Here is a 22,941-nt window from a genome sequence, read left to right on the forward strand (position 1 = left end):
CAGGAACACCTAAGGTGGTGAACAGGTAGCCCCCTGCAGCCCGGCCAAGCTGTGTCACTGCCCCACACTCACTACACAGGCCTCTTTGCACAAGGCTTGGAAATTTGTGGATTCAATTAAAAAGAGGAAGGGAGATCACCCGGTAGTGTTTAAACACCGAATCAGGGTACCGTTAACATCATCAACTCTCACCACGTCTGGAATAGCCACACTGACACAATGACGCTAGAACAGTCATCAGAAATGTAAATAGGGCTCAAGTGGTAGGAAGGTATCTGCTTGGGCATCCCCACGGCAACGTGAGTAGACTTCACAACACAAAACTCAGTAGGAGAGAAAAAGGAAACAGAACGGGTTATAATACCATTATGGTAAATGGAACACACGCTCACAATACGTGTGTTTGTGACAACACACTTGGCTCATAAAAGAAACACTAAATACACTCCCGCGGCTGCCTATGGGCGGAGCGGGGTCTGAGATGGTGGACGAACACTTCAACAAAGAAGCCACGAGCGGCAGAGGGGCTTCCAGGGACGGAGATGCTGGATGAACTGAGGGGGACCCCCCATGTGGTCACGGACACGGCTTGGCGGGAGGAAAGCGCCGTCTCCTGGCTCACCCACCGTTTACTCTTCCCCAAGGACTCCTGGCTCCGGCGTCTCTCTCATTTCCGATCACCCGTCTTAAGCCTAGTTTGGCACCAGACTGGAAGCCTCACCCGTCCTCCTGGCGGGGGACCCGAGCCTCCGTGCCTGCAGGGAGACCATCCTCCCGTCGTCACCCGATCCCCTGCCCCATGGAGCAGCGCACGCCCAGGAGACGGGCTTGCAGGACTCCTGGCGGGCTGACCAGGGGAGGGACATGGAGCGTGCGTGGACTCTGGGCCACACGGTGCGTTCAGGGGGAGGCCGGCTGCTCCCCGGGCTGAGGCCCCCGGACGCTCCTGGAGACTGCTGAGGCGGGGCTACCGGTCCCGGGGCCCACGGGCAGCCCCTCCCGTGCGGGAGAACGGTCCAGGAGCCGGGCTCTGCGTTTCCTGGGGGATCCCGGGGCCCTGCCGGACGTGCCGGCCTGAAGACCCTGCACTTGGCCCACTTGGCCCCTCCCTCCGAGCCCGCTGACCTTCTCCCCCACAAAGCCCTGCCTGGGCCCAGGCCAGACCCCGTCCTCTGGGCCCGGCCGGCGCTCTGTCTCATTTCTGGACATTCTTGCTCCGATCCACACCCCTCCCTGTGCCTTGGGCCCAGCCTCTGGGCTCTCCTGGGTGTCACCTGTCCTCCGGAGCCCTGGGCCCCTTCCTGGGGGCAGCCGGCTTAGACCTCCCTGCCCTCCCGAGTCCATGACTCTGGGTGCGGGGCCTGGGCACCCCCAACAAGCCCTCTCAGCTCAGAGGACACAGATGCGTTTTGGGGGCGTCAAATGGAGGACGTCGTACACTCTGAAGAGTCTATTCCGTATCTGTGTCCAGTCTGCATCGTAGACGCCCCTCGGCCGAGGGAGAGAAGAGAGCAGCGTGCCCCCTTCCACGGGGAATGGGGACCCCCTCCTCGGGCCAGTCGCCCCCATACACCTCCTGGTTTCCTGTGTGTTATCCTAACCCACGTGGCCGAGCTTTGGAAAACCAAACTGAGTAGCAGGGACGAACCTCGCTGAGTGAGGACACAGGGCCCTTGGGGGGCAGCAGTTCCCGGGACAGGAGCCGGAGTGTCTACTTCCCTGGAGTCCACGTGTGTCTGCAGAGCAGGGCTCACAACAGCCAGGGCACCTGGCCGGGCCAGGGATCAGGCCCAGGGACCAGGCCTGGGACGTGGCTGTGGGGGGAGCGGCTCTGGAGGTCTTCCTCGGCCCACTGTGACCACCCCCACTCCCGGGGGCGGGCGAAGTGAGCCCCCAGCTGACCCAGGCAGCAGAGCCTGAGTGAGGAACAGGGGCTGCGTAGCCAAGACAAGAGGAGACCCTGGGCAGGCTATCGCGGGCCCTGGTCTGGCCACCGTGGCGGTGCGGCTCGGTGGACACTTTGGTGGAGACAGCCCGACAGGAGGCTTCTCAGCCACACTGGTCCCGGCTGTCCTGGGGGCTTCCACACGGGGAACGGGCGGCCTCCTGACCTGCCTTCACCATCCTCGGGGGGGGCCTCTGTGACTAACATGGCTTCAGTGTTTTTGCCCCCCCAAATTCACATGTTGGAACCCTCACCCTCAATGTGATATTAGGAGGTGGGGCCTTCGGCAGGTGATTAAGCCGTAAAGATGGAGCCCTCGTGAATGGGGTTAGTGCCCTTATAAAAGAGACCCGGGAGAGCTCCCTCGCCCCTCCCACCATGAGGACCCAGCAAAAGGCACCGGCTGTGAACCGGCAAGAGGCCCTCACCCACCACGCTGGCACCCTGAGCTCGCATGTCCAGCCTCGGGGCAGGGAGCAAGCCTGGACGCGCCCTGATTCACCCTCATACTTGACCAAGTCTGGCTGGGTGAAAACTTCAGGCTGGAAAGAACCTTCCCCCAGAACGGGCCAGGCGCTGCACTGCTACCGAGGGGCCTGACGTCGTCCTGGTTCCTGGCAGACCTGGTCCCCTCCCTGGAACATCGCAGCACCCTCGCATCTCGTCCCTGTGCTCTGAGATTTCCCAGCGGTGCTCCCTGGCAGGGTTCTCGCGGCTGCCAGCTGGTCCTCCGGTCCTGGGACCTTCTCGTGATCACCCCAGATGCTTTCCTTTCCTTTCCGTGTCCTCCGGAAGCCCCTGCTCCCTGGGCCCTGAGTGCGAGGAACGCTCCTTGGATTTTCTTCTTTTCTCCCGTCTCCTGGTTGCCAGCTCTGGTCACCTTCCTGCTCCACTTTCCGGGGCCTTGACTCACCGTTCCTTCCAGCCCCAGGACTCGATTCTGTGACCATGTTTCACTTTCCTCTCTGTTCTGTTCCTTCCCTTCTCTATGACCCTTGCTCACGTGCTGTGGATGTGGGATCGCCCTCTTTAAGGGTTTTAATGCTGTTCCTGGCTCTCTCTGCAGCGCCCCCTCCGGTCCCCGCACCCACCCAGGAGTCTGGCCTCCGAGCTGCCGATAGTCCTTGGTCTTCTGTTCGTGGCCCAGAGTGAGGACGTAAAGCCGGTGGAAGGTGCGGGGACACGGCGGGGACACGGCAGCCTTCTGAACCATCAGCACCACGTCAAGGACCGTAGGGGGCCATCTGCTGCGGGGCCCCTGATGACAGTTTCCTTTGGGCTAGTCAGTCCCCGAAGGAGGTCCCCATCTCTGCCCGGGGGTAAAGGTCAGTGTGCCGGAAGCCCAGCATGGGGCAGGGGGTGGTGGCCTCACCGTGCTCTGTGCCTGTGTCTGTCCCAGCCCAGGGACCCTGTGCCTTTCTGTCCAGGGCTGTGGGGGTGGCAGGGCGTCGGGACGGAGGCCTCTCAGGCCCCTGTGGCCCGGTCCCCTGTCTGAGCCCCGCCTGTCCTGCACCCCGGGGCCAGGGTCCCTGCGGTCACTGTCCCTGGGCTGTCCGAGTCAGCGGCGGAGCTGGGGGTGTCCGTCCCCGTGCCGCTCTGCAGCCCACTGCCTGGCACTGGCCGTCCAGCCCCGGGTCTCCTGCTCCTTCCCTGCCTCCCAGGTGCGAGGGTTTCTGTCTTTTAAAAGCCCTGTTGCTACACACGACCCCCACCCCCCAGGCCAGAGCCCGAGTGTCTCCTCGCAGCCTCCGCCACCCCAGCTCCCTGCTCTAGGGGGGCTCAGCGCCTACCGGGCGCACAGCAGAGGAGAAGACGTGCTCCCCGGGCGCGCGAATGAGCGAAGGGGCGCATGAGTGCCCGGGGAGGGAGCACAGCCGCGCTGCAGGATCCCCAGGAGGGTCAAGCCAGTCCGGCGCAGGGCCGGGCACGGAGATGACCTTCGCAGCACCTGGCACGGAGACCAGAGGAAACAGCGCACAGTCCACCCCTCCCCCCTCCACATCTGGGCCCCAGAGGCTGTGATTCCTAGGCCCCTGCTGCCTGCTTTGGCTCGGCTCAGGGAGGAGCCCCAGGGGGCTTCTCTCCCCAGGGGGCAAAGGCAGGGATGGGGAAGGAAACCCACGGTTGGCGACTGCCCCGGTTCCAGGCGGCTGGGAAGCGGGGGAGGGAATTACCCAGCAGGGGTCCTGCCCGGCGGGGGGCGGGCGCCTGTGCCCGGGAGCCTGGGGGACCCTGCCCTTCTGTCAGACCCCCCCTGCCTTATGGGGAGACTCTCACCACCTCCCAAAGCAGAAGATGCCTGTTAGGAGGTTCCTTCCGTCAGGCCCAGATCCCGCCCCCCCATCTGGGGGGCTGCCTGCCAAAGCCGAAGCCCCTGGCCCCCGGGGAGGAGGGGCCCGGTGTGGGGCCGGGGGCTCGGGTTGCCACGGTGCCCCCCCCAAGCCTCGAAGAGCGTCCCCCAGACCAACTCCAGGCCCAGTGCGGGGTGGCCGGGTGGCCTCCAGCAACCCAGCTCTACTATTTGACATTCTGTAAAACCACTGGTTCTCAGCCCATTTTCTCCCCAAGACACCGGACACAAAGCAAGAAACCAACTGCCCACGTGAATGCCGAGCGTGGAAATCTCTCCTCCGGCCCCTCACCTGAGAGCCTGGCCCGGGCACCACGGAGAAGGGGCATCCCTGCCCCAGCTGCCCGCACAGAGCCTGGTGGGCGACACTCGCCTGTGCAGCGGGGGGCATGCAGGTGGGACGGCGGGGCCTCGGGCGAGGGCAGGGCTGGAAACAGCCTCGGCAGTAAAGGTAAAGAAGGCCTTGAAATACCTAGAAGTTTCTTACTGTCCAGCTTCTGCCTGTTGAGGGGGTTTGTGCCGTAGAGCAGGGCGTGCGCCTCCGAGTGCACCGTCTGCAGCTCCTCCAGGGTGGCCTTGCGTCCGCGGATGCACTGAGGGGACAGAACAAGACAGGATACTGCAGGGGTGAGCCTCAGCAGAAAACTGACACCCAGGAGGAGATGCAATGCTATACGGGCACGAGCGCAAAATTATTCGGTTATTGTGAAGTCCAAAGCAAACATCATCTGATGCGACATTTGAGAAATATTTAAGAAATATTTTACAGGGTTTGCACTTTAATTAAGACTTAGGAAAACGTTTTAAAAAAAGATAATTCCAGCCTTCAACGCTTTAACCTTCACAGTCACACAACTGGTTTGGCATCAAATTATTGCATTGCTTTCCAACTGGGGGGTCTGGTCTCAAAAGAGAGACGAGCTGCCTGGGGGTGGACCTGCTCTCAGGACGCCGGGGCCAGACCCCAGCTCCTTGGGCACCTCCGAGCCTTCCTGCGAGCCTGAGACGGCCCGCAGTCGTCTGACACCCCGATCTGCGTGTCCATCCGCATTTTTCTTCGGTTTGGAAATTCCTCAAGTCTGGACGCCTCGGCTACTTTCAGATGTTCTCCAGAAATTATCTTGAGCTGAGCCACATTTACTTAACCTCTGAGAAGGAGGCTGGTTTGTGAAGCGGGATTCCAGTTGACACTTCTTTATACTTTCCGAGGGCCAGAGCGACACAGGAGGAGCCAACAGGACCCTGGGGGCCCAGGGGGAGCCCGTGGGCTCGCCGGGCCGGATGCAACCCCGTGCAGGGGCAGGCCAGGAGCTGTGCTCCCCCGGGAACCTCCAGGGAGGCCCCAGAACCGCTCCTAACGGTACAACAGGCCTCCCAGCGACGCCTGCCGCCGCAGGAGCACAGGGCAGGGGAACCGGAGGCCGGCTGTGACCGAGGCTTTGCCGGCCTGGTCTCCTCCTCGTGGAGGGGCCACAAGGCCGCAGAGAAGGTTGCCTACCCCATGGAGTGAGGGGCGCTGGCCGGGAGGCCTGGGCACCGGGGGGTCGTCTGGTCCCTCTGCTTCTTCTCTGTCAGGGGCCCCTCCAACAACCCGTGTTCCCTCGGCCGAGGGAACATGTGTCATCCTCTGGACTTGCAGGTGCCCCGCATGGTGAGCGTCCCCGCACGTCGAGGGCATGCCTGGCCCTTCACCCCGGGTCTCCTCGGTAACCGGGGGCCCCTGCGGCCATCGGCACTGGCCCTCAGTGCCAGGGGGCTGGACGAGCAGCTCGGTCTGCTCCCCTTGTCTCCGTCTCCTGCCTTGAAACTACCCTGGAGGCCCCAGGCCCGAGGGGACCCTCCTGGGGGCGAAGGAAGTGGCGCCTGGGAAGTGGGGGGGGGGGCGGCGGGGGGGGCGGGGTGGTGGTGGTCCTGCAGTGGAGGAGGAGGGTGCGTCCGCCAGGGCGATGCTGCCCCCCAGTGGTGCAGCCTCACGGGATCCGGGAGCAGGTGCCCAGGGCTCCAGCCCACAACCTCGGGGTCCCCCTCCTCTCCAGAGGGACTCCAGGACAGGATTCTGGACGCAGGCCCCATGCTTTCCCCTCCAAACACCATGTATCGCCATAAACTGGCAGAGAGATGGGGTCACGCAGGACAACTGACCTCAACTCCTAAATACTGGCTTCTGGGGAAGGGGGGCTGGATGGGGGGCAGAGTGGGGTTCGGGCCATGCCCGCCCTCCAGACGGGCTGCACTGGGCTGTGAAGGACGGACGCAGACGTTCTGCTCATCCACGGGGCTCTAGCTTTCCAGGGCCACCCTGCAGGGGAGCACACGCCACCCTACACCCCATCCCCGGCTTCACGGGCTTCCCAGTGTGTGGGGAGACAGCAGGCCCCCACTTGCTGGGCACGTGGGGGGCTGGCTGCCACTGTCCTAGAGGGCTCCTGGGAGGGGGTGCCACCTGCCCCGCTCCACGGATGACAATGCTGTGGCACCCACAGCCTGGAGCTCCCCCCACACCCCTCCCCGTGCACCCGCACAAACGGTCCTCTGTTTCCTCTCACCCCAGAGCTCAAGACCCTCTTGATGGCCGCATGCCAGGAAATGTCTCTCCCCCATCAGAAGGCTGGAGGAGCCTCAACGGTCCTTCAGCAGAGCCTTCCTGTCCGCATGGGCCTGGGGCCACCGCAACGGTGGGTGGGCAGCGTGAGGCCCAGGCCCCGACGGGCCGGAACAGAGGCAGCTCAGCCCGCCTTGTCGGCAGGCAGCGTGGTCCCCTTGCCAGGTAGCTGGGACAGACGTGAGGGCCCGCCGCTCAGAGGGGTAGAGGCAGGGGCAGTGCTGCGCTTGGGAACCAGCGCCAAGCAGACCAGACCGGCCCGCGCACCCTCCCTGCCTCGGGGGCCGGAGGCTCCCCACACCCTGGGAGAGGCTCTCGGAAAAATTCAAGTAAGAGAACTTCCAAGGGAAAGCCAACAGGATGATGGATCCCCCGGACCCCGCCCTTGCGGCAGAGGCCCTGGGACGGCCTGGCTGTGTGACCCGGGTGCTGATGGGGAGCCTGGCTAGGGGCTGGCTTCCCAGAGAACAGGAGCATGCGAGAGGAGGTGCAGGACAGGAGAGCTCGGCATTCCTCCGGAAGCCAGGCCCGTGCGCCCGCCTGCAGGGCCCTGTCCTCCCCCAGGCCTCCCCCGCTCAAGCCCTGGCTCACTCGGCCCGCGTGGGCCGCCCTCCTTGCTGCCCGCGGGGCGGGCCTCACCTCGCATCTGCCTCGAAGGCCGGTCTCCTGCAGCCGGGACCAGATGCTCTGGATGCGCCCGGCGTGCTCGGGGTGGCTGTTGGTGTTCCCACAGGTGCACTGGTGCTTCAACATCAGCGTGTCGTACACGAGGCCTGCGGCAGAGGTGGAGGTGGCCGCCGTCAGACGAGCCCTCGGGGTCCCGGGCAGCTGCCCCTGCCCACCGCCCGCTCTCGGCACTCGCCAACGGCCCGCGTCCCCGCCACCCGGGGCGTGGAGGGAGCTGAGCGGCCTGCGGTGCGGGGGGCAGGCGGGGCAGGAGGAACCAAGAAGGCAGGCGGCCCGCCCCCAGGTCTCTCGGCGGTGAGCCCTGTGGCACTCACGTCCAGGGGACTGCGCTGACCCAGAAACAAGGGAGATTTTGGTCCAAAACTCGAGTCTCTCTGTCAGGGGACTTCTCTATCGAGCGGTTCAACCTTGTGGACTGAGACCCGTCCACGGTTCTTGGGGCCCAGAGGCTCAGTTCTGCCCTCAGAACCTTGCAGAGCAGCTGGACAGGCGCGTGGAGCTCACATGCGCGCTCGCACACACACACGGACGCAAGCGCATTTAAAATCACCCTAGAAACGGACGTAAATGGAGGAGTCCAGGAACTCGCACTCACTCCCCAGCTCTGCACTCTCCACTTGGGACAGCGCTGGAAGCTGTTCAAGCCTGAGGGTGCCCAGCACAGAGCCGGCCCAGCGGCGGGGTCACCCTCAGGGGGGAAGTGCGGCAGCCTCACCAGCCTGCGCTCCGCCGCAGGGAAGCGGTGGCCCTTCCAGCTGATCAAAGTGACTGATGTCACCTGGCAGCTGCGTGGAAGGTGGTGGAACCTGCATGTCTGGAGAAGCGGGGGGGGCGGGTGGGTGTGGTCACCTTCAGCTTCCACCAGGAGCCCCCCCGTGCCGTGCCCCTCCTGGGGCGGGGGGGGGGGTCAGCCCCCGGTGACATCTGCCAGGAGGCGGCCCTGTTGTCCCCGACACAGCACAGTCACACACCTGGTCTCCCAGGGTTGGGACAGTGGGAAGGTGGCTGGGTGAGTGGACGCCCTGGCAGCCACTGGCACCTGTCACTAACACCTGCTCGTTCAGGTGGAGAAGGGAGGGAGCGCCAGGCAAAGAGCAGGGGCCGCAGAGTCAGAGGCCCACGGCCGCTCCTTCTCCATGTCTGATGCTGCCAAGTGGAAGCATTAGCACCAGCCTCCGGGGGAACGAGCTTCGAGGTGAGCCTGTTCCTACAGGTCCAGCTGGACACGGCAGTGCCCGAGCCTCCCCGCTCAGTCTCTTAGAAGTTGGGCTAATGGGAGTCAGTCCCCTTGCATTGGAGGGATTCTGGGTCCACCAGCAAAATTGAGCGGTGGGGCAGGGGAGAGTGGGGTTGGACTTCTGGTAAAAAAAGCAGTAGGACAGGGGCAGGTTTACAGTCAGTGCACTAACGAGGGTGTGCCTGGTAGCGCGTAACAGATGCACACACACGTCTACGTGGACGGCACGGACGTATGTATGTGCACAGCTTAGAGGCCCATCAGTGCCACGACACGGCCACCTGCTCCTCCACAGCATCGTCGTGGTGATAAAATCGCCTCCTGACGTTTACTGGCCACGAGGCCAGGAACTTCAAGGTGATGCCACTGTCATCCCCTTTCACAGACGGGAAACGGCAGCAGAGCCGGCCTGCAGAGTGAGCAGGGAGCGGCCAGCATGCTGGGCAGACGCGCGTGGGCTCGGAAGACGCCAAGAATGGCCGACAGCAGTGCAGGGGCCCCAGAGTCCTGGCTTCGTAAAATGCACAACATCTGTGTCTACCTGTCTGCCTGGCTACGCGCAGAAACAACCCAGGAGATGTGACCTGAACGCCGACAATGGCTCCTCCGGGGGGACAGGGTTGGGGCACCCATTAGCTTCTCAGGTTTCCATCACATGTCCTTTTTTTTTTTTTTTTAAGTATTTATTTATTTATTTGGCAGCGCCGGTTCTTAGTTGCAGCACGTGGGATCTTAGTTCCCTGACCGAGGATAGAACCCAGGGCCCCTGCCTTGGGAGCGCGGTGTCTTAGCCACTGGACCGCTAGGGAACTCCCATGTGTGCTTTCTTACAGTGAATATGCACTGTTTTATACATTAAAAAAAAACTGATAACGAAGACAAACTAAGGAGGTCCATCAACAGAGCAGGGTCCAGCGGCCGGGCCACTGCTGGTGACGTCATGCCGGCCCGCAGGCTCCCTGGTGGGACCGCTGACCGCCCGGGGGCACATCTGACACGGGAGCGTTTCCACTGTGGTCCTGGGGTCTGTCACGGGAGCTGCGCCCTTCTAACAATGGACCTACCTCAGCCAATGGCCAGGGCCTCACACTTTAAAGAGTCACCTGCTGATCCTATTGGTGATACTTGGCAGTTTTCTGGTTTTCCTTCTGAAAAGCAAGAACTTAACTTCTGGAGATACTGACTATGAAACTTTTCCCTGAATGTGAGCAGTATCCTGAGACCTGACAGAGAGAACACGGCCACGTCTGCACATCCCAGTGTGCAGAAAAACTGGGTGTTTTATGAGAACTGTTTGGAGGAGGATGAAACTGTTGTGTATTTAGATAACTTTACCTTAACGTGCCACCAAGAAGAAACATCCAATGAGTTAGATGAGAACAGTGTGAGGCACTATCCCGGCCACCCTCCCGTCCCAGGCGGGGTGGGGCAGGGTGGAGGCTGCCCCGGGAGCAGCCTCGGCCCGACAGAGGCCAGTGCCTCATACCCTGGTGGATGCCTCACTTGGCTACCGTTCTCAGCCCTGACTTGCGGGGAGCGCCCTTCAGGCAGAGGCAGAGGGTCCTGCCCACAGACTTCTCCCCGGCCGGGCGGGGCAGTGAGGCAGCACAGGTGGAGGACAGCTCGGTGCAGAGAGCAAGCGTCCAGGGCTGGCCGAGCCCTGCTCTCACGCGATGCGCAAACACCGCACGGGGTCACCTGGGCCTCACAGGCGAGGTCCTGGCCGAGCACTCAGTTCGAGGTCGGGAAGGATGCGGAAGGGCAAGGTCGCTGCCCTGCTGACCGCGGACAGGAAGCCGCCCGGCCCGCGCAGGCCCCGCAGTGGCGCCTCCCGCCCCCTCACGTCTGCCCGGGCCACAGCCCCGACCCCCTGCCCCACGTTACCTGTGGTGAACCGCGGCTTGGTCGGGGGCTCCTGCACAGACATGGGGAAGGTGGCGGACGCGGGGGAGGACTGCGCTCGGGACAGAGGCCGGTGGCCGCCGAAGGACACGGGGATGCCGGCCGCCTCCATTGATGCCTGGTAGCTCCTCAGCTGGTGGACCCGTTGCTGCTCCAGGAGGAGGGCTTGCTGGGGGAGAGGAGACAAGAGCCATTTTTGTTGCTTCCAGGCAGCTCCTGCCCCTGGCTGGAGGGCTACGTGTGTCCCCTCCTCCCAAGTCGCTCATCCACCCGGCCCTTGGCCCTCGGGTGGCACCGGGCAGACAGCCTGCGCTGGCCCTGACCAGACCGGACATCCCCGTGGGAAGACAGACCATCAGCGGAGACGCCCGGCGAGTCCGGTCAGGGCTGACAGGGAGGCCCGGCCCAGCCGGGGGGCCGCGGGGGGTCCCTGAGGAGGTGGCACCCAGGGAGGCAGGGCGGCCGGGCAGAGGGTGCTCGGGGCGGGGCTCGGAGGTGTGAAGAAAGGCACTGGCGCAGGAAGCCACGCCGACGGGGCTCGACAGCACTCCCGGCCAGTCTGGTTTCGACCAGGACCACTTGGTCTGCACGCCAGAAACTTGGATGAAAAGCACATCATGGCGGAAATGCGACTTCTTCTCCAACCCCGACCTCTTCCCTCTCCTGGTCTCACACGTCCTCACGCCGGGACGGGAAGGACGGCTGAGGCAGAGACGGCCAGGGCCCAGCGGTCTGGGCGTCAGGGCCGGGGGGTGTGGGTGCACCTCTCCGAGGCCTGGACCCAGAGCGCAATCCCCCGGACCCCACTTTAGCCAAAAATAACCAGAGTAAAAGTGGGTGGGTTAAACACACACTTTACAAGCTCCTTTTTCACAGAAGGTATCTTCCATGTGAAGAATGGGCTTCTGTGAGAATGCCAAAAGGTCCGAAAGCGGGAAGTTTGCAAACCAAAGGGCCTCCGCCGGATGAGACTCTAGGGCTCGGAAGCAGGGAGCCACAGCCCCTCTGCTGAAGCTGGACAGGCCCCCCCATCACCCCTGCCCTGCTCTGGACTCTGAGCCAGCGGACAAGCACACACAGGAAGACGCCACGGGGACCGTGGGCTGCGCGGGAGAGAGGCGCTGCGCCCACGGGGAGGTGGGTGCTGGATCTGGGGTGGAGTCAGGGGAGAGGGGGAGGTACCAGCGGTGCGGGCGGCCGCCCAGCCCCTGCCAGAAGCGCGGGGAGCGGGGGCTTCCTCCCCGGGCGGCCACGGAGGGGAGGGCAGGACACCCTGTTCAGAGGTGCTGGAGAAAGCAGGGCTCCTGGGCGACTGCAGGCTCCACGGCCAGCCCTGCCCTTGTTCCTGGGGGAAACGCTGTCCTTTGGGAAGCGCGGGCCCCGGTGAGCAGCAGACCCCCTGGACGAGGGCCCATGGCTGTGCCGCGGCCCTGGGGGCGGCCTCTGTCCGGGCTCCTGACCTCCTGCCTTTAGGAAGCAGAGTGGAGAGGAGAGAGCCCGGAGCCCCTCCCAGGCGCTTCCTCCCCTTCTGCTGATGGGGCGCCCAGTCTCTCCAGATACGAGCCGCCTACAGAACGTGGTGCCCGTCTTAAGCTGAGACCTGCACGTTGTTGCGTGTGCACCAAGCTCCCCCGAGAGGGGCTCTGCTTGTGGTTCCCCAAAGCACACAGAAAGCAGGCGTTTCTGATAACTGTCTCAGGCTTGGAGTACAACGAGGATAATTTTCCTTAGTGAATGCTGGCCACTTTATCATTGACAAGACACTAGCCCTAAAAAATTGTCGCAACGCCTTCCAATTTCATACGAGCGTACGAACAGCAAGCTGAATTCCAGTTATAATGAGAGGCTGGCTTCCTTCAAAAACGTGCGAGGCCCACGCCCCCCAGCACGGGAACAAGGCCCCAGCTCAGGCCCCGTCACCTGCAGGAGTCTGCACAGCACAAAAGACAGTGGCTTCCTCCTGCTGGGACCACCCTGTTTTCATTAAGTGTTGGTTCCCGTGCACTTTGCAGAGTGGTGTTTAGTGCTGAGGCTGTGGCCCGAGACAGGAGACCGGCTGCCCTCCGAATGACAAATAAGAAAAGCAACACAGCGCCAGCCACCCGCGGTGCCCGCCCTGGCGTGTGGAGCCCGCAGAGAGGGCTGAGCTGCGGCCTGTGCGGGGTCTCCAGAGAAACCTATGAGCTGATCCCGTGTGTCACCTCCCGCCCCAGTCCAGATGCCCCCGGGTGGGCAGACGAGCAGCAGAGGCGCCTGGCCTGGGCTGCCGGGCCAGAGGAGGAGCTTGGCTGGGCAGCCAGCACTAGGCCCAGCAAGGAGGGGGTGGGCAAGCCGGGGCCCTGCACGTCAGGTGCTGAGCTCCAGCACCGATGAAGGACACGATTAGATATCAGATCCCACTCCTCAGATGCCCTGGGCCGGATTCCGACTTGCTGGCCGGCCGCGCTAGCGTTTCCCTGACCTGGCAGTTTTCCTTTTCACTCAAAGTCAATGAATCATCCCTCAGATTTAGTCATCAGTCTTGTGAGTTTATTCATTGCATGTCAGTGCCAGGGAACCTGACCCGCTCTGGATACCCGGGCCAGGCTGCTGTGCTGCACCTGTAAGGCTGGTCGCTGGTGGCTTCTTGGCCCCCGAGGTCCTGGCTCCTGATCAGATGCCACCCAGCTTTCTGATCAGTTAACAAACCAGCCTCCCTCCCCACGTTTATGCTGATCCCACCAGCACGTGCATCCGTGTTCAGCTACAGCCTGTGAACCTGAAGGAAAAGCATCCCTAAGGAGTTCAGGGCCTGTGCTTAGCCGGAAAGCAGGCGCGTAAGTGCCCACAGCGGGCAAAGGGCCAGTGGCCCTGGGTGTGACCCGCTATAACACAGACGTCGCACCACACCTCCCTCCCGCATCGCCAGGGAGACGGGGCCTGGGCGGCGGGTGTGGAGGAGGGCACCGCCCTCGGGGCCCGGCCCTGCTCAGCGGGGTCACCTGTCTGAACAGCAGCTCCTGCTCCGTGGGCTGCCGCTGGCCCGGCGCCACGTCGTCCTCGTCGCTCTCAACGGGCTCCTGCTTCACCTGCACCCCGGCCAGCGTGTGCGCCTCCTTCGGCCCTGAGGGCCGGTCCAGGAACGGCTCCTCCAGGAGGGCCTGGTGCTCGCGCAGCTCCTCCTCGGTCTCCTCGGGGTGGCTCTCGGGCTGCCGGGCCGGCTCGCTCGCTTTGGGGATGATCTGCAGCACAGAGGGTGGGGACGGAGCGCGGTGTGACGTGGGGCGAGCGAGATCGCGGGACAGGAGAAGGCTGGTCACAAAGCCCACACCTCAGAAACACCGGAGCCAGCCTCTGAGGGCGCTGGCACACGCGCACGCCCGCACACGCGCATGCACGCACGCACACGCGCACACACAAAGCCCACACCTCAGAAACACCAGGGCCAGCCTCTGAGGGCGCTGTTACACACACACACACGCACACACACATATGTGCACACACGCATGCGCACACGCACACACAAAGCCCACACCTCAGAAACACGGGCCAACCTGAGGACGCTGTTACACACACACGCACGCACGCACGCACACCCACACGCACAGACGTACACACACACACACACACACACACACACACACACACACACACACACACACGGGTGGCAGGTGCTGTCCGAGGTGCTGAGAAAGGACACAGCCCGGCATTTGGTACCTGCTCTTAAGCACGTGTGTGCCTGGCACAGCGAAGTGCAATGCAAGTTACAGGTGTGGACCCACGTCCACACCTGGGCGTGAAGAGGGAGGCCTCCTTCCTTCGCGGTCACAGCTGCTGGGAGAAACCTGCCCGTGCCCCTCCCCTGCCACCTCAAGAACACGCACGTCCCAGACGCCGTGATGACCCTGCCTGCCAGCCCCCGACGGGGCACACGTGGCTCCCCTGCTCTCCCCTGGCCTCTGCGCCCACTCACGCCTCGCTGTCCGGTCTGCCCTGGGCCTGCTGCCCGGACACCACGCTCCTCAGCAGCGTGGTCCTTTCCCTGCTGAAGGTCCCACACGCCGGTAACCCCCAGACGCAGGTGCCCGGCCCGGGCCTCGCTCCTCATCCCCAGACCCACCGCCCGACGGCCTGGTACGCATCCTGGCTCAGCACGGACCCCCGGGGCACCGGCTCTCGCTGGCCCTCCCCCTTCCGTGCCTGCCCAGCACTGCCCATCTCACGTCTCTGGAGAGCACACTTCTCTCCATCCTCACGCTCTGCTCCCGTCCTGCACCGGGCAGCCTGCATCTCCTGCTAGATCACAGCCACGGCCTTCTGAGGCCCCTGTCCCGTCCACCTCCGTGTGGCAGTGACAGTGGGCTCTCAATGTGCCACCACCCTGCCTAAGCCCCTGCAACTCTTCCTCTCATCCTTACTTTGCTCCTCTGCCGTCGGCCCCGCTCACCCTCCCCTCCACCACGCCATGGCCATCCTGACATCACTGCAGTTTCCTCCTGACGGGCTCCCCACGGCTTCCCTCCTTCCCGGACGCCCCTGGGCTGACGCCTCGACACCCCTTAGACCTCCAGTCTTCTCCGGGAGGCGTCCTTTGGCCTTCCGGGTGGGGGCTGGGTGATGCTCACCTGCGTCCGCACCCCCAGGCTTTTCCAGCCACAGGAGTCATTGCAGCTCTGCAGCTGCCGTTTACATGGCCGCCTGACCTGCAGCCGTTCAGGTGAGGGTAGGGGCCACTGCTGACTCACCCACGGGGCACGTGGTAATTATCCATTAAACGTTCACCTGAACGACTGGGTAAGTGAATGAGCCGTCCAGGGAGTGGGAGGGTCAAGGTGGAAAGTGAGCAAGGCCAGCAAGGCCAGCACACCGGGGGCCGCAGGACAGCAAGGGCCGGCCCGACAGGGACGAGGCGGGGACCTGGCCCGGCGTGCGGGGGACCAGCAGACGTGCAGCCCAGAAGTAGGCGCTGTGGTCGGCCGGCCCGCCAGGGCCTGGGAGGACAAGGGCCTGCCCTAGCCGCTGCGACGTGGGGGAAGGACAGGGCCATGCAGCAGCAAGGGGGCAGCATGTCCAGGCCCGGGACACTGCAGAGGGAGGGCCGTCCAGGATGGCGCCCTGGGTCTCGAGTGACGAGGCTGCTGCCCTGGGCACGGGGGCCAGAAGACAGACAGGTGCTGGGGGCACAGAGGTCTCGGCCGTGCCCGGCCTGAGGGGAAGTGGTGAGCTGGGAGGAAGCTGAGAAAGAGGAACAGACGCGGGGGCCCCTCCTGTGACGCGGGGGCCCCTCCTGTGACGCGGGGCCCCCTCCTGTGACGCGGGGACTCGGGCACAAGGAATGTCTCAGAGCAAATTAATACCTGAACTGCTTGACTTTCTGTAAACTGTGGAAGAACGTGCCCCAAATTTCAAAGCCCCCGGCCTGAAGGTCGCTCTCCACGCACGATCCGTCCATTCGCTGTGGGGCAGATGTGACTGGTGTCGGGGCTTTAAGGAGACGCGAAGCTCTCGAAAGCCCCTGTTTAGGTCCCTGCCATGCGAGAGACCTGCCCTGCAGGGGAGAACGAATCTTGCCACCACTCCTGACTCTGTTTCTAGAAGGAAACCGAGGTCTTCAAGGAAGCCTAGTGTTTTCTCGTCCTGGGCGTTTGTATTTTAAAAAGTCCTTACAGAGCCACCTGTGCCCTCACCCACACCTGGATGCAGTGAAGCCTGGCCCACGAGGGATGGATTCGGGACACCTGTGCCAGTGCTGGTATTCCATTAGCTTGTAACCAGCCAGGGGTCAGCTGTACCCGGCGGGTACCAGGGCTCAGCCCCAGAGGAAGACTGAGCTATAGATGCCCTCCTCAGCACCTGCCTTACTTTGCTGAGAAAATAGAGTTTTGACTGGGCTAGGGGTTTCTTTTATGTGATCATCCCCTAAGTTGTCTGTAATGAACACTGTAAAGGAAAGCAACCTACGAAAGCCAAGCCGTGGGGACCCCAGGCCCTTTCTTTACACCTGCCCATGGCAGCTTCTCATCAGGAAGTCCCAGTCCAGCCGGAACAAGGTGGCCACAGCTCCGGGAGCAGGTCAGCGCCGCTGCAGCGGAAGGCGATGGGGTGTGAGTGGAGAGGAAGCCGGGCGGGAGGGTGCCAGCTGGCAGACAGGCTCAAAACTCTAGTAAACCATCCGGCAACCTCACGTCCAGGCGCTTCGACAGATTTCCCACCGTGTTCATCAAAAAAAAAGTGTTCTGAAAGTCTGTTTCTGATGATTTTGAGATCTGTCAATCCCGTCTGCTTCCCACACACCTGGAGTCCGCAAGGCCCCACGATGAACTTCGTGCCTGGACAGAGTCCACTCGGGGCCAGACTGTGCCTGCCCCCCCCCCCCCCCCGCCTGCCCCTCCACTGGGGCTGGGTTGAGGCATGGAGGACCCATCTCTGCCAGAAGAGGGCGCTGGGCCTCTCCCGGGCCCCAGCATGTCCGCAGGCGCCTCGAAACCTCAGCAAATGGCGTTATAAGCCTTGGCTTTAGGACCCACGGGGTCAAAGCTCTCTCGTTTCCGCTGTCCCCCAGGGCCTGGCGCAGAGTCTGATAGGTAACAGGGTGGGGTTTGTGGGAGGTTTATTGAGCGTGGGGCCTGAGAAGGTGGCTGGGGAACAGACCCCGTGAGAGGACGCCACGGCAGAGGGATGGGGAGGGAAACAGGAAGGGGGGACAGCAGCCAGGATGGATATGGGAGTGGCCAAGGCCCCTTGCGATGCGCTGGAGGGCAAGGGTGTGAAAGAATTGGCAACAATGGACAGCGCGGTGGAGGTCAGGGAGAGGGACACGGGGACAGGGACGGGGGAGTGGACAGCAGGGGGCGGGCATGGGGCTGGGGGCTCCCAACACCATGGACTTCACCCTCCAGATGAAGGTCCCGGAGGTGCTTTCTCAGAGCGGGTAGCAACCTCCTCTCCGCTCTGTGGAAAGATCCCAAAGGGTCAGGGGACTGCCTGCGGGGAAATGACCCTTGGGGGCTCAGCCAGGAGGGGGCCGAAGGTCAGCAGAGAGGTGGGTCCCGGCACAGTGAGGGGAGGGCGGGGCAGATGGAAAACGGAAGCGGGGAGCACAGATGCTCCAGGCCAGGCTCGCGGAGGGAGCCCGGGCGGCTGAGGGCCGGGGAGTGGGTACTTCGGGGGAGGTGGGGACGCCACGTGGACAGAGGGGGCAGGAGAGAGGCTCCCGCAGGGGAGGCCGAGGGAGAGGGCGGGGCCCCCGCAGGGGACTTGGAGAAGCAAGGTCTCTGTCGGGAGGGAGGCCGCGGCGCCGTGGCCCGAGGGTGGCCTGCAGTGGGGTCACCCGGAGGCTGCGCCTGGTCCTCAGGACGCCAGGCCTGCTCCAGGCCCTACGGCAGGCGGCCCCTGAGTGGGTAAGTGTATCCGGGGACGCAGTGGAGGTGGAGGCCCCGGGAGCAGCGACCGAAGGGTAGAGGGTCCTCGTCGTCCGGGAGGAAACGGGGTTGTGACAAAGCTGAGAACATGATCACCGAGGAGACGAGGAGAGCAGCCACGGGAAGGTGCACTGTGGACAGAAGCTCAATCCTCGCTCTCTTCCGGCACCTTCCTTTCAAATCCAAAACTACAGCGCGGTTTCGAGAACAGTGCAAGACCCTTCACATGCCCTTCGCCTGGACGTCAGCGGACGGCGGCCATGGAAACAGGCAGAGGCGCCTGTCCTTCTGCTGACCCACGGCGGGCTGGCGGGCTGCCGGACCCAGCCGGCAGACGTGTCAGCACGACGCTCTCCCCAGAACCCCGGGGAAACCGTCCACCACGGGGCTTTGAGGGACGGGCTTAGCAGCCGTATCTGCTGTATCTGCTGTGTCCCACAGATGAACTCAGTACCCGAACCCACTGTGTGTGACGTGTGAACTTAGTAACTGTACGATCCTGGTGACCTGTATTTACGTTTCCTCCATTGTTCCAATAACGCCACTCGTGGCCTTTTTGGTCTGATTTGGGTCCAGCTACAGGTGAGAATTTGTCTTCAGGTGTCCTGTACGAGGCTGACATTTCAGGAGTCCACGTACTCTGTAAAGTGCCCTGGAGGTGGAGGAGGGCTGCCCCCTCAGGAGAGACGTGGGCGGTGCCCCCCGCGGGGCCTGCGGGGCCCTCGGGTGGGGTGTGTGTCCGTCGGCGTGGAGCCGGGCCGTCAGGGGTTGGGGTGGTGTGATCGTGTTGCCTGTGGACGTCAGTCGAGGTCTGTGGGCTGTGTTCTACTTCTGTCCATGAATGACGGGCACAGGGGTTCAAGGGCTGGATGTGCAAGCCTCAGGTTTCCATGTGCGTCCTCTGTCCCGTGTGGTGGGGTTCCTGCCCCCAGCCCGGCCACACTCGCCCTCGCCTCCCAGGTCGGCCTGGGTGAGGAGTGTCCCCGCCCTTCCCCCTGCAGCTTCACTGTCAGGGATCCCAGGGGCACGACCCCCATCCCTGCAGCCCGTCCTGGCAGGGCCTGGCAGGATGCAGCACCTCTCGGGGGGCGGAAACTCCACACTGGGGTGGGGCGGAGGGCTGTCCCTACGTGGCGGCCTCCCTGTGACGCCAAGGGGCCTGCCACACACCTGCCAGGGGTCTTCTCTCAGCAGTGACACCGGTGTGTGTGCAGCCAGTCTCCTTGGGCCACGGCCACAGGCAGAGGTCTGTTTCTCTCCCTGTCCATCTGTGAAACGCAGCTCTGCATCCACAGGCTGGGCCGGTCACTCAGCAGATCTGGCTCCGTGAGAGGAAGGAAGGCTCGCTGCGAGTGAGTGCAACAGCGGAGATGTCGGCGGTGATGCCGCAGCAGACGGGACAAATGCAGCAGCTCTTTGTCTCCCAAAGACCCTTAGGATCTCGGGAGCACCCTCTCATCGATTAAACGAGAACAGACGTAAGCCATGTTCATAACAAGAAGCTTCTAAAAGCCAGACTAGAGTTAAGGGCCCAGACCTAACTGGTGAGCAGGCCAGTATTTAAAGGGCATTGGATACACTCACCATTAGACACCCAAACAAACGAGGCCCCGTTTTCGTATTCACAGTGGAGGCTGAACAAGCAGTGAAGCACGCGAGGAATGGCTGCCATCCCGGCGCACGCTGGCCAGGGCTGCAGGGAGCCGCTCGGGGGCCGTCAGGGTACGAGCCCCCGGAGACGAAGGGCAGAAATGTCAGTGCTGGCGGTACTAGATATGACTGTCAGCTCCCTGAGCATCCCAGGAGAACAGCGTACAAACACTTCAGCCAACTGTCGTTCGCTATGGCAAATCACTCAGAACAAAACCCAGGGGGATCAGCCAGCTTCTAACTCCCTCTGTGAAGAAGGCACCACACACGGACAGGTGCTTCCTGTCTCCCTAGAACCTCCTACCCATCCATCACTCGGTCAGTGACGTAGCACAATTAAGAAGCCGGTTGGGGGCTTCCCTGGTGGCACAGTGGTTGAGAGTCCGCCTGCCGATGCAGGGGACACAGGTTCGTGCCCCGGTCCAGGAAGATCCCACATGCCGCGGAGCGGCTGGGCCCGTGAGCCATGGCTGCTGAGCCTGCGCGTCCGGAGCCTGTGCTCCGCAACGGGAGAGGCCACAACAGTGAGAGGCCCGCGTACCGCAAAAAAAAAAAAAAAAAAAAAAAAGAAGCCCGTCGGTATTAGGAAGGTGACGTGAAGTGCCTTTGACGCTTCTGACACTTGGCGATGCCCCGCTCGCCCACCCTGATCAGGGGCCTTTCCTACCCGAGTGGGGGGCTGGCTTCAGCGGCCCCTCCCACTACTGACACCTCCCTGTGCTGCCTGGTAGGAAAGCCCGCGCAGCCAGGGGGGCTCCGGGGCAGGGCTGGTAAGCCTGTGTCCCAGCACCTGGTGGGCGGCAGGGGTCTGGGCTTGGCCTGCCCTGAGCGTCTGGCCTCATCCCTGGAGAGGGCGGGGTCCCTCCTCACCTCTCCACCTTGCACCTGCCGGGCACCTCACCTGCCGGGCACCTAGACACATGACCCTTCCCTCGTCCCTAGGCCCCTCCCATCCCTGACCCTTCCATCCCCCAGGGAAGCAGACAGAGGCCTACGCGCACCTGACAAGTGGAGCACAGGTGACCTGCCCGAAAAGGGGAAATGACAGGTGAGCTTTCACGGGAAGCAGACACGCCCATAATCAGGGCTCGCTGCCCCCAATCCGCCAGCGTTCTCACGTTTCCTTCAGAAAATGCCCAGAGTTGCCTCCTATCACCTCAACCTCTTATTTTTTTAACAGCTTTATTGAGATGTAATTCATATAGCATAAAATTCACGCCCTTTAAATTGTATAACACAGTGGTTTTTAGTATGTTTACAGAGTTATGCAACCGTCCCCATAAGCTGCTTTTGGAACGTTTCCACGCTCTCATAAAGAAGCGTCGCACCCCCAGCCCCTGGTGACCACCAAGCTGCTTTCTGTCTATGGGTCTGCCTGTTCTGGACGTTTCACGTGAACGCAATCACACACCATGTGTTTATTAGTCTTTTGTGCCTGGCCTTTTTCACTCAGCACCACGTTTTTGGGGTTTACCCACGTGTGGCCTGTGTCAGTGCTTCTTCCCTCTTTGTGGCTGAGCAACGTCCCGTCGTATGGACGTGCCACGCTGTTTATCACGCACCGTGCGATGGGCACGGAGGCTGCCCCCTGCCCACCCATCCGGAGCAGCGCTGTTGTGAGTGCTTGTGGCCAGGCCCTCGCCCTGAGTTCTCCCGGACAGATGCCCCCGAGCTGCCAGGCAACGTGGTCGCTCCACGGTTAACCTTCGGAGGAACCGCTGGACCACGTTCTGAAGTGGCTCGTCTCCTCTGACAGAAGGAGGCTTCACTTCGAATGTAAGCATTAGAAACAAGCCACTCAGAGCTGCTGCCCCTCCGTCCCCATAACCAGCAGGGCCCCACTAGCCTCGCCGCTGCTTCCCGCTGAAAGGGGGCCCCGAGTGACCGTCCAGACCGTGGAGGGATGCAGACCTCTGGGCGGGAGCCCTTCCGACGAGGCTGCTGCAACAGGCGGGCAGGGCACGAGTGCCGAGGGGCTCAGAACCCGTGCTTTGGGGGCCCCGTGCCTCCGTTGGGGCCTCTCTGCTGCGGGTCTGCTTAAGAGGGTTAAGTGCCCTTAAGAGACCCCAGAGAACCGTGCGGGCCAAGTAGAATAACCCCCCGGGAAAGAGACGCTTCGCGCGCACAGCGCGCTGCAGCCGCGCCCAAGCCCGCAGGCCCCACCGCCCGCCGCAGCCCGGCCTCACCTTGCTGAGGTGCAGCTGCGGCTGCTGCAAGTGCTGCTTGTGCTTCTCCAGGAACTGCTGATGCTGCTGCTGGACCACCAGGTGCTGCAGTGCCTGCGCGCTCTGGGGCAGCGGCGCCGACTGCGTGCGGCCCAGCGGGCGGTGCTGCCGCAGCTTGTGCACCGATGGGGACACGCGCTCCGCCCCCACCAGGGGCTGCGCGTGCAGGGGCAGCGCTCCCAGGCCTGCAAGATAGCGGTCTGAAGAGAACACAGGGGGGAGAGGCAGCAGAGGGGAGGGGAGAGGGCCGTTGAGTGACTGTCGGAGGCCGGCCGGTCCGGCACCGCCTCCCTGCAGCCCGCCGGGCCTGCTCTAAGCTTGGGCTTCAGGGCAGAGGCCTTCCATCATCTGGTCCCCGGACACCCAGGTCCAGGCCGTAAACGAGAATGGTCCCGGCACAAACGCCCGCAGAGGGGCCCCGGTCCGGCTGAGGAAGGGGCCAGGGTTCTGGTGGCTCCAGTGTCCTGGAGGAGCAGGCTCCTCCCCGACAGCCCACAGAACCAGGGTCTGAGGATCGGTGGTCCCTAGGGATCAAACCATCCTAAAGTTCTCTTAAAGCATAGATTTTATACACACAGAGGGCATTAACACTTTAAAAAATCCTGATGCACATTGCCAAAATCTCTTTCTATGAATTTCTGGAAAGCTTTTGCTACCAGCTGATAGGAAAAGGGCAGCTTGGCTGTACCCGTGCCTGGACTAAGTTTTTCAGTTAAGAATCTATATTGACGGGACAGGGTCTTGTTTGAATCTGTGTTTGAATCTTGTTTTAAAATGCAACCTCTTCACGCAAAACCCAGGAAGGTAAACGTTTTTCCTCCTGTATTCCTTTGTGTTCCAACCATCAGTATTTTTTTTTTAATGAGTTTTTATTGATTTTTATTTATTTATTTTTGGCCGCGTTGGGTCTTTGTTGCTGTGCGCGGGCTTTCTCTAGTTGCGG

The 22,941-nt window shown here is 62.7% G+C and overlaps 1 protein-coding gene across 4 annotated transcripts in view; it reads right to left on the reverse strand.

Moving 5' to 3' along the window:
• HDAC4 (histone deacetylase 4) overlaps nucleotides 1–22,941 on the reverse strand; it is a 287,137-nt gene that overhangs the window by 40,603 nt on the left and 223,593 nt on the right. For 3 of the 4 annotated variants that reach the window (XM_049711988.1, XM_049711987.1, XM_049711990.1), the window contains 5 exons: nucleotides 21,960–22,198; nucleotides 13,705–13,944; nucleotides 10,706–10,892; nucleotides 7,537–7,670; nucleotides 4,768–4,888 (listed from right to left, as the gene is read on the reverse strand). In XM_049711988.1, the coding sequence (XP_049567945.1) occupies nucleotides 4,768–4,888; nucleotides 7,537–7,670; nucleotides 10,706–10,892; nucleotides 13,705–13,944; nucleotides 21,960–22,198 (921 nt within the window). The remainder of the gene's footprint in view (nucleotides 1–4,767; nucleotides 4,889–7,536; nucleotides 7,671–10,705; nucleotides 10,893–13,704; nucleotides 13,945–21,959; nucleotides 22,199–22,941) is intronic. The other variant, XM_049711989.1, reaches the window with a different exon arrangement.

The sequence above is a fragment of the Orcinus orca genome, chromosome 7, assembly GCF_937001465.1.
Source record: "Orcinus orca chromosome 7, mOrcOrc1.1, whole genome shotgun sequence".
NCBI classification, from domain to species: Eukaryota; Metazoa; Chordata; class Mammalia; order Artiodactyla; family Delphinidae; genus Orcinus; species Orcinus orca.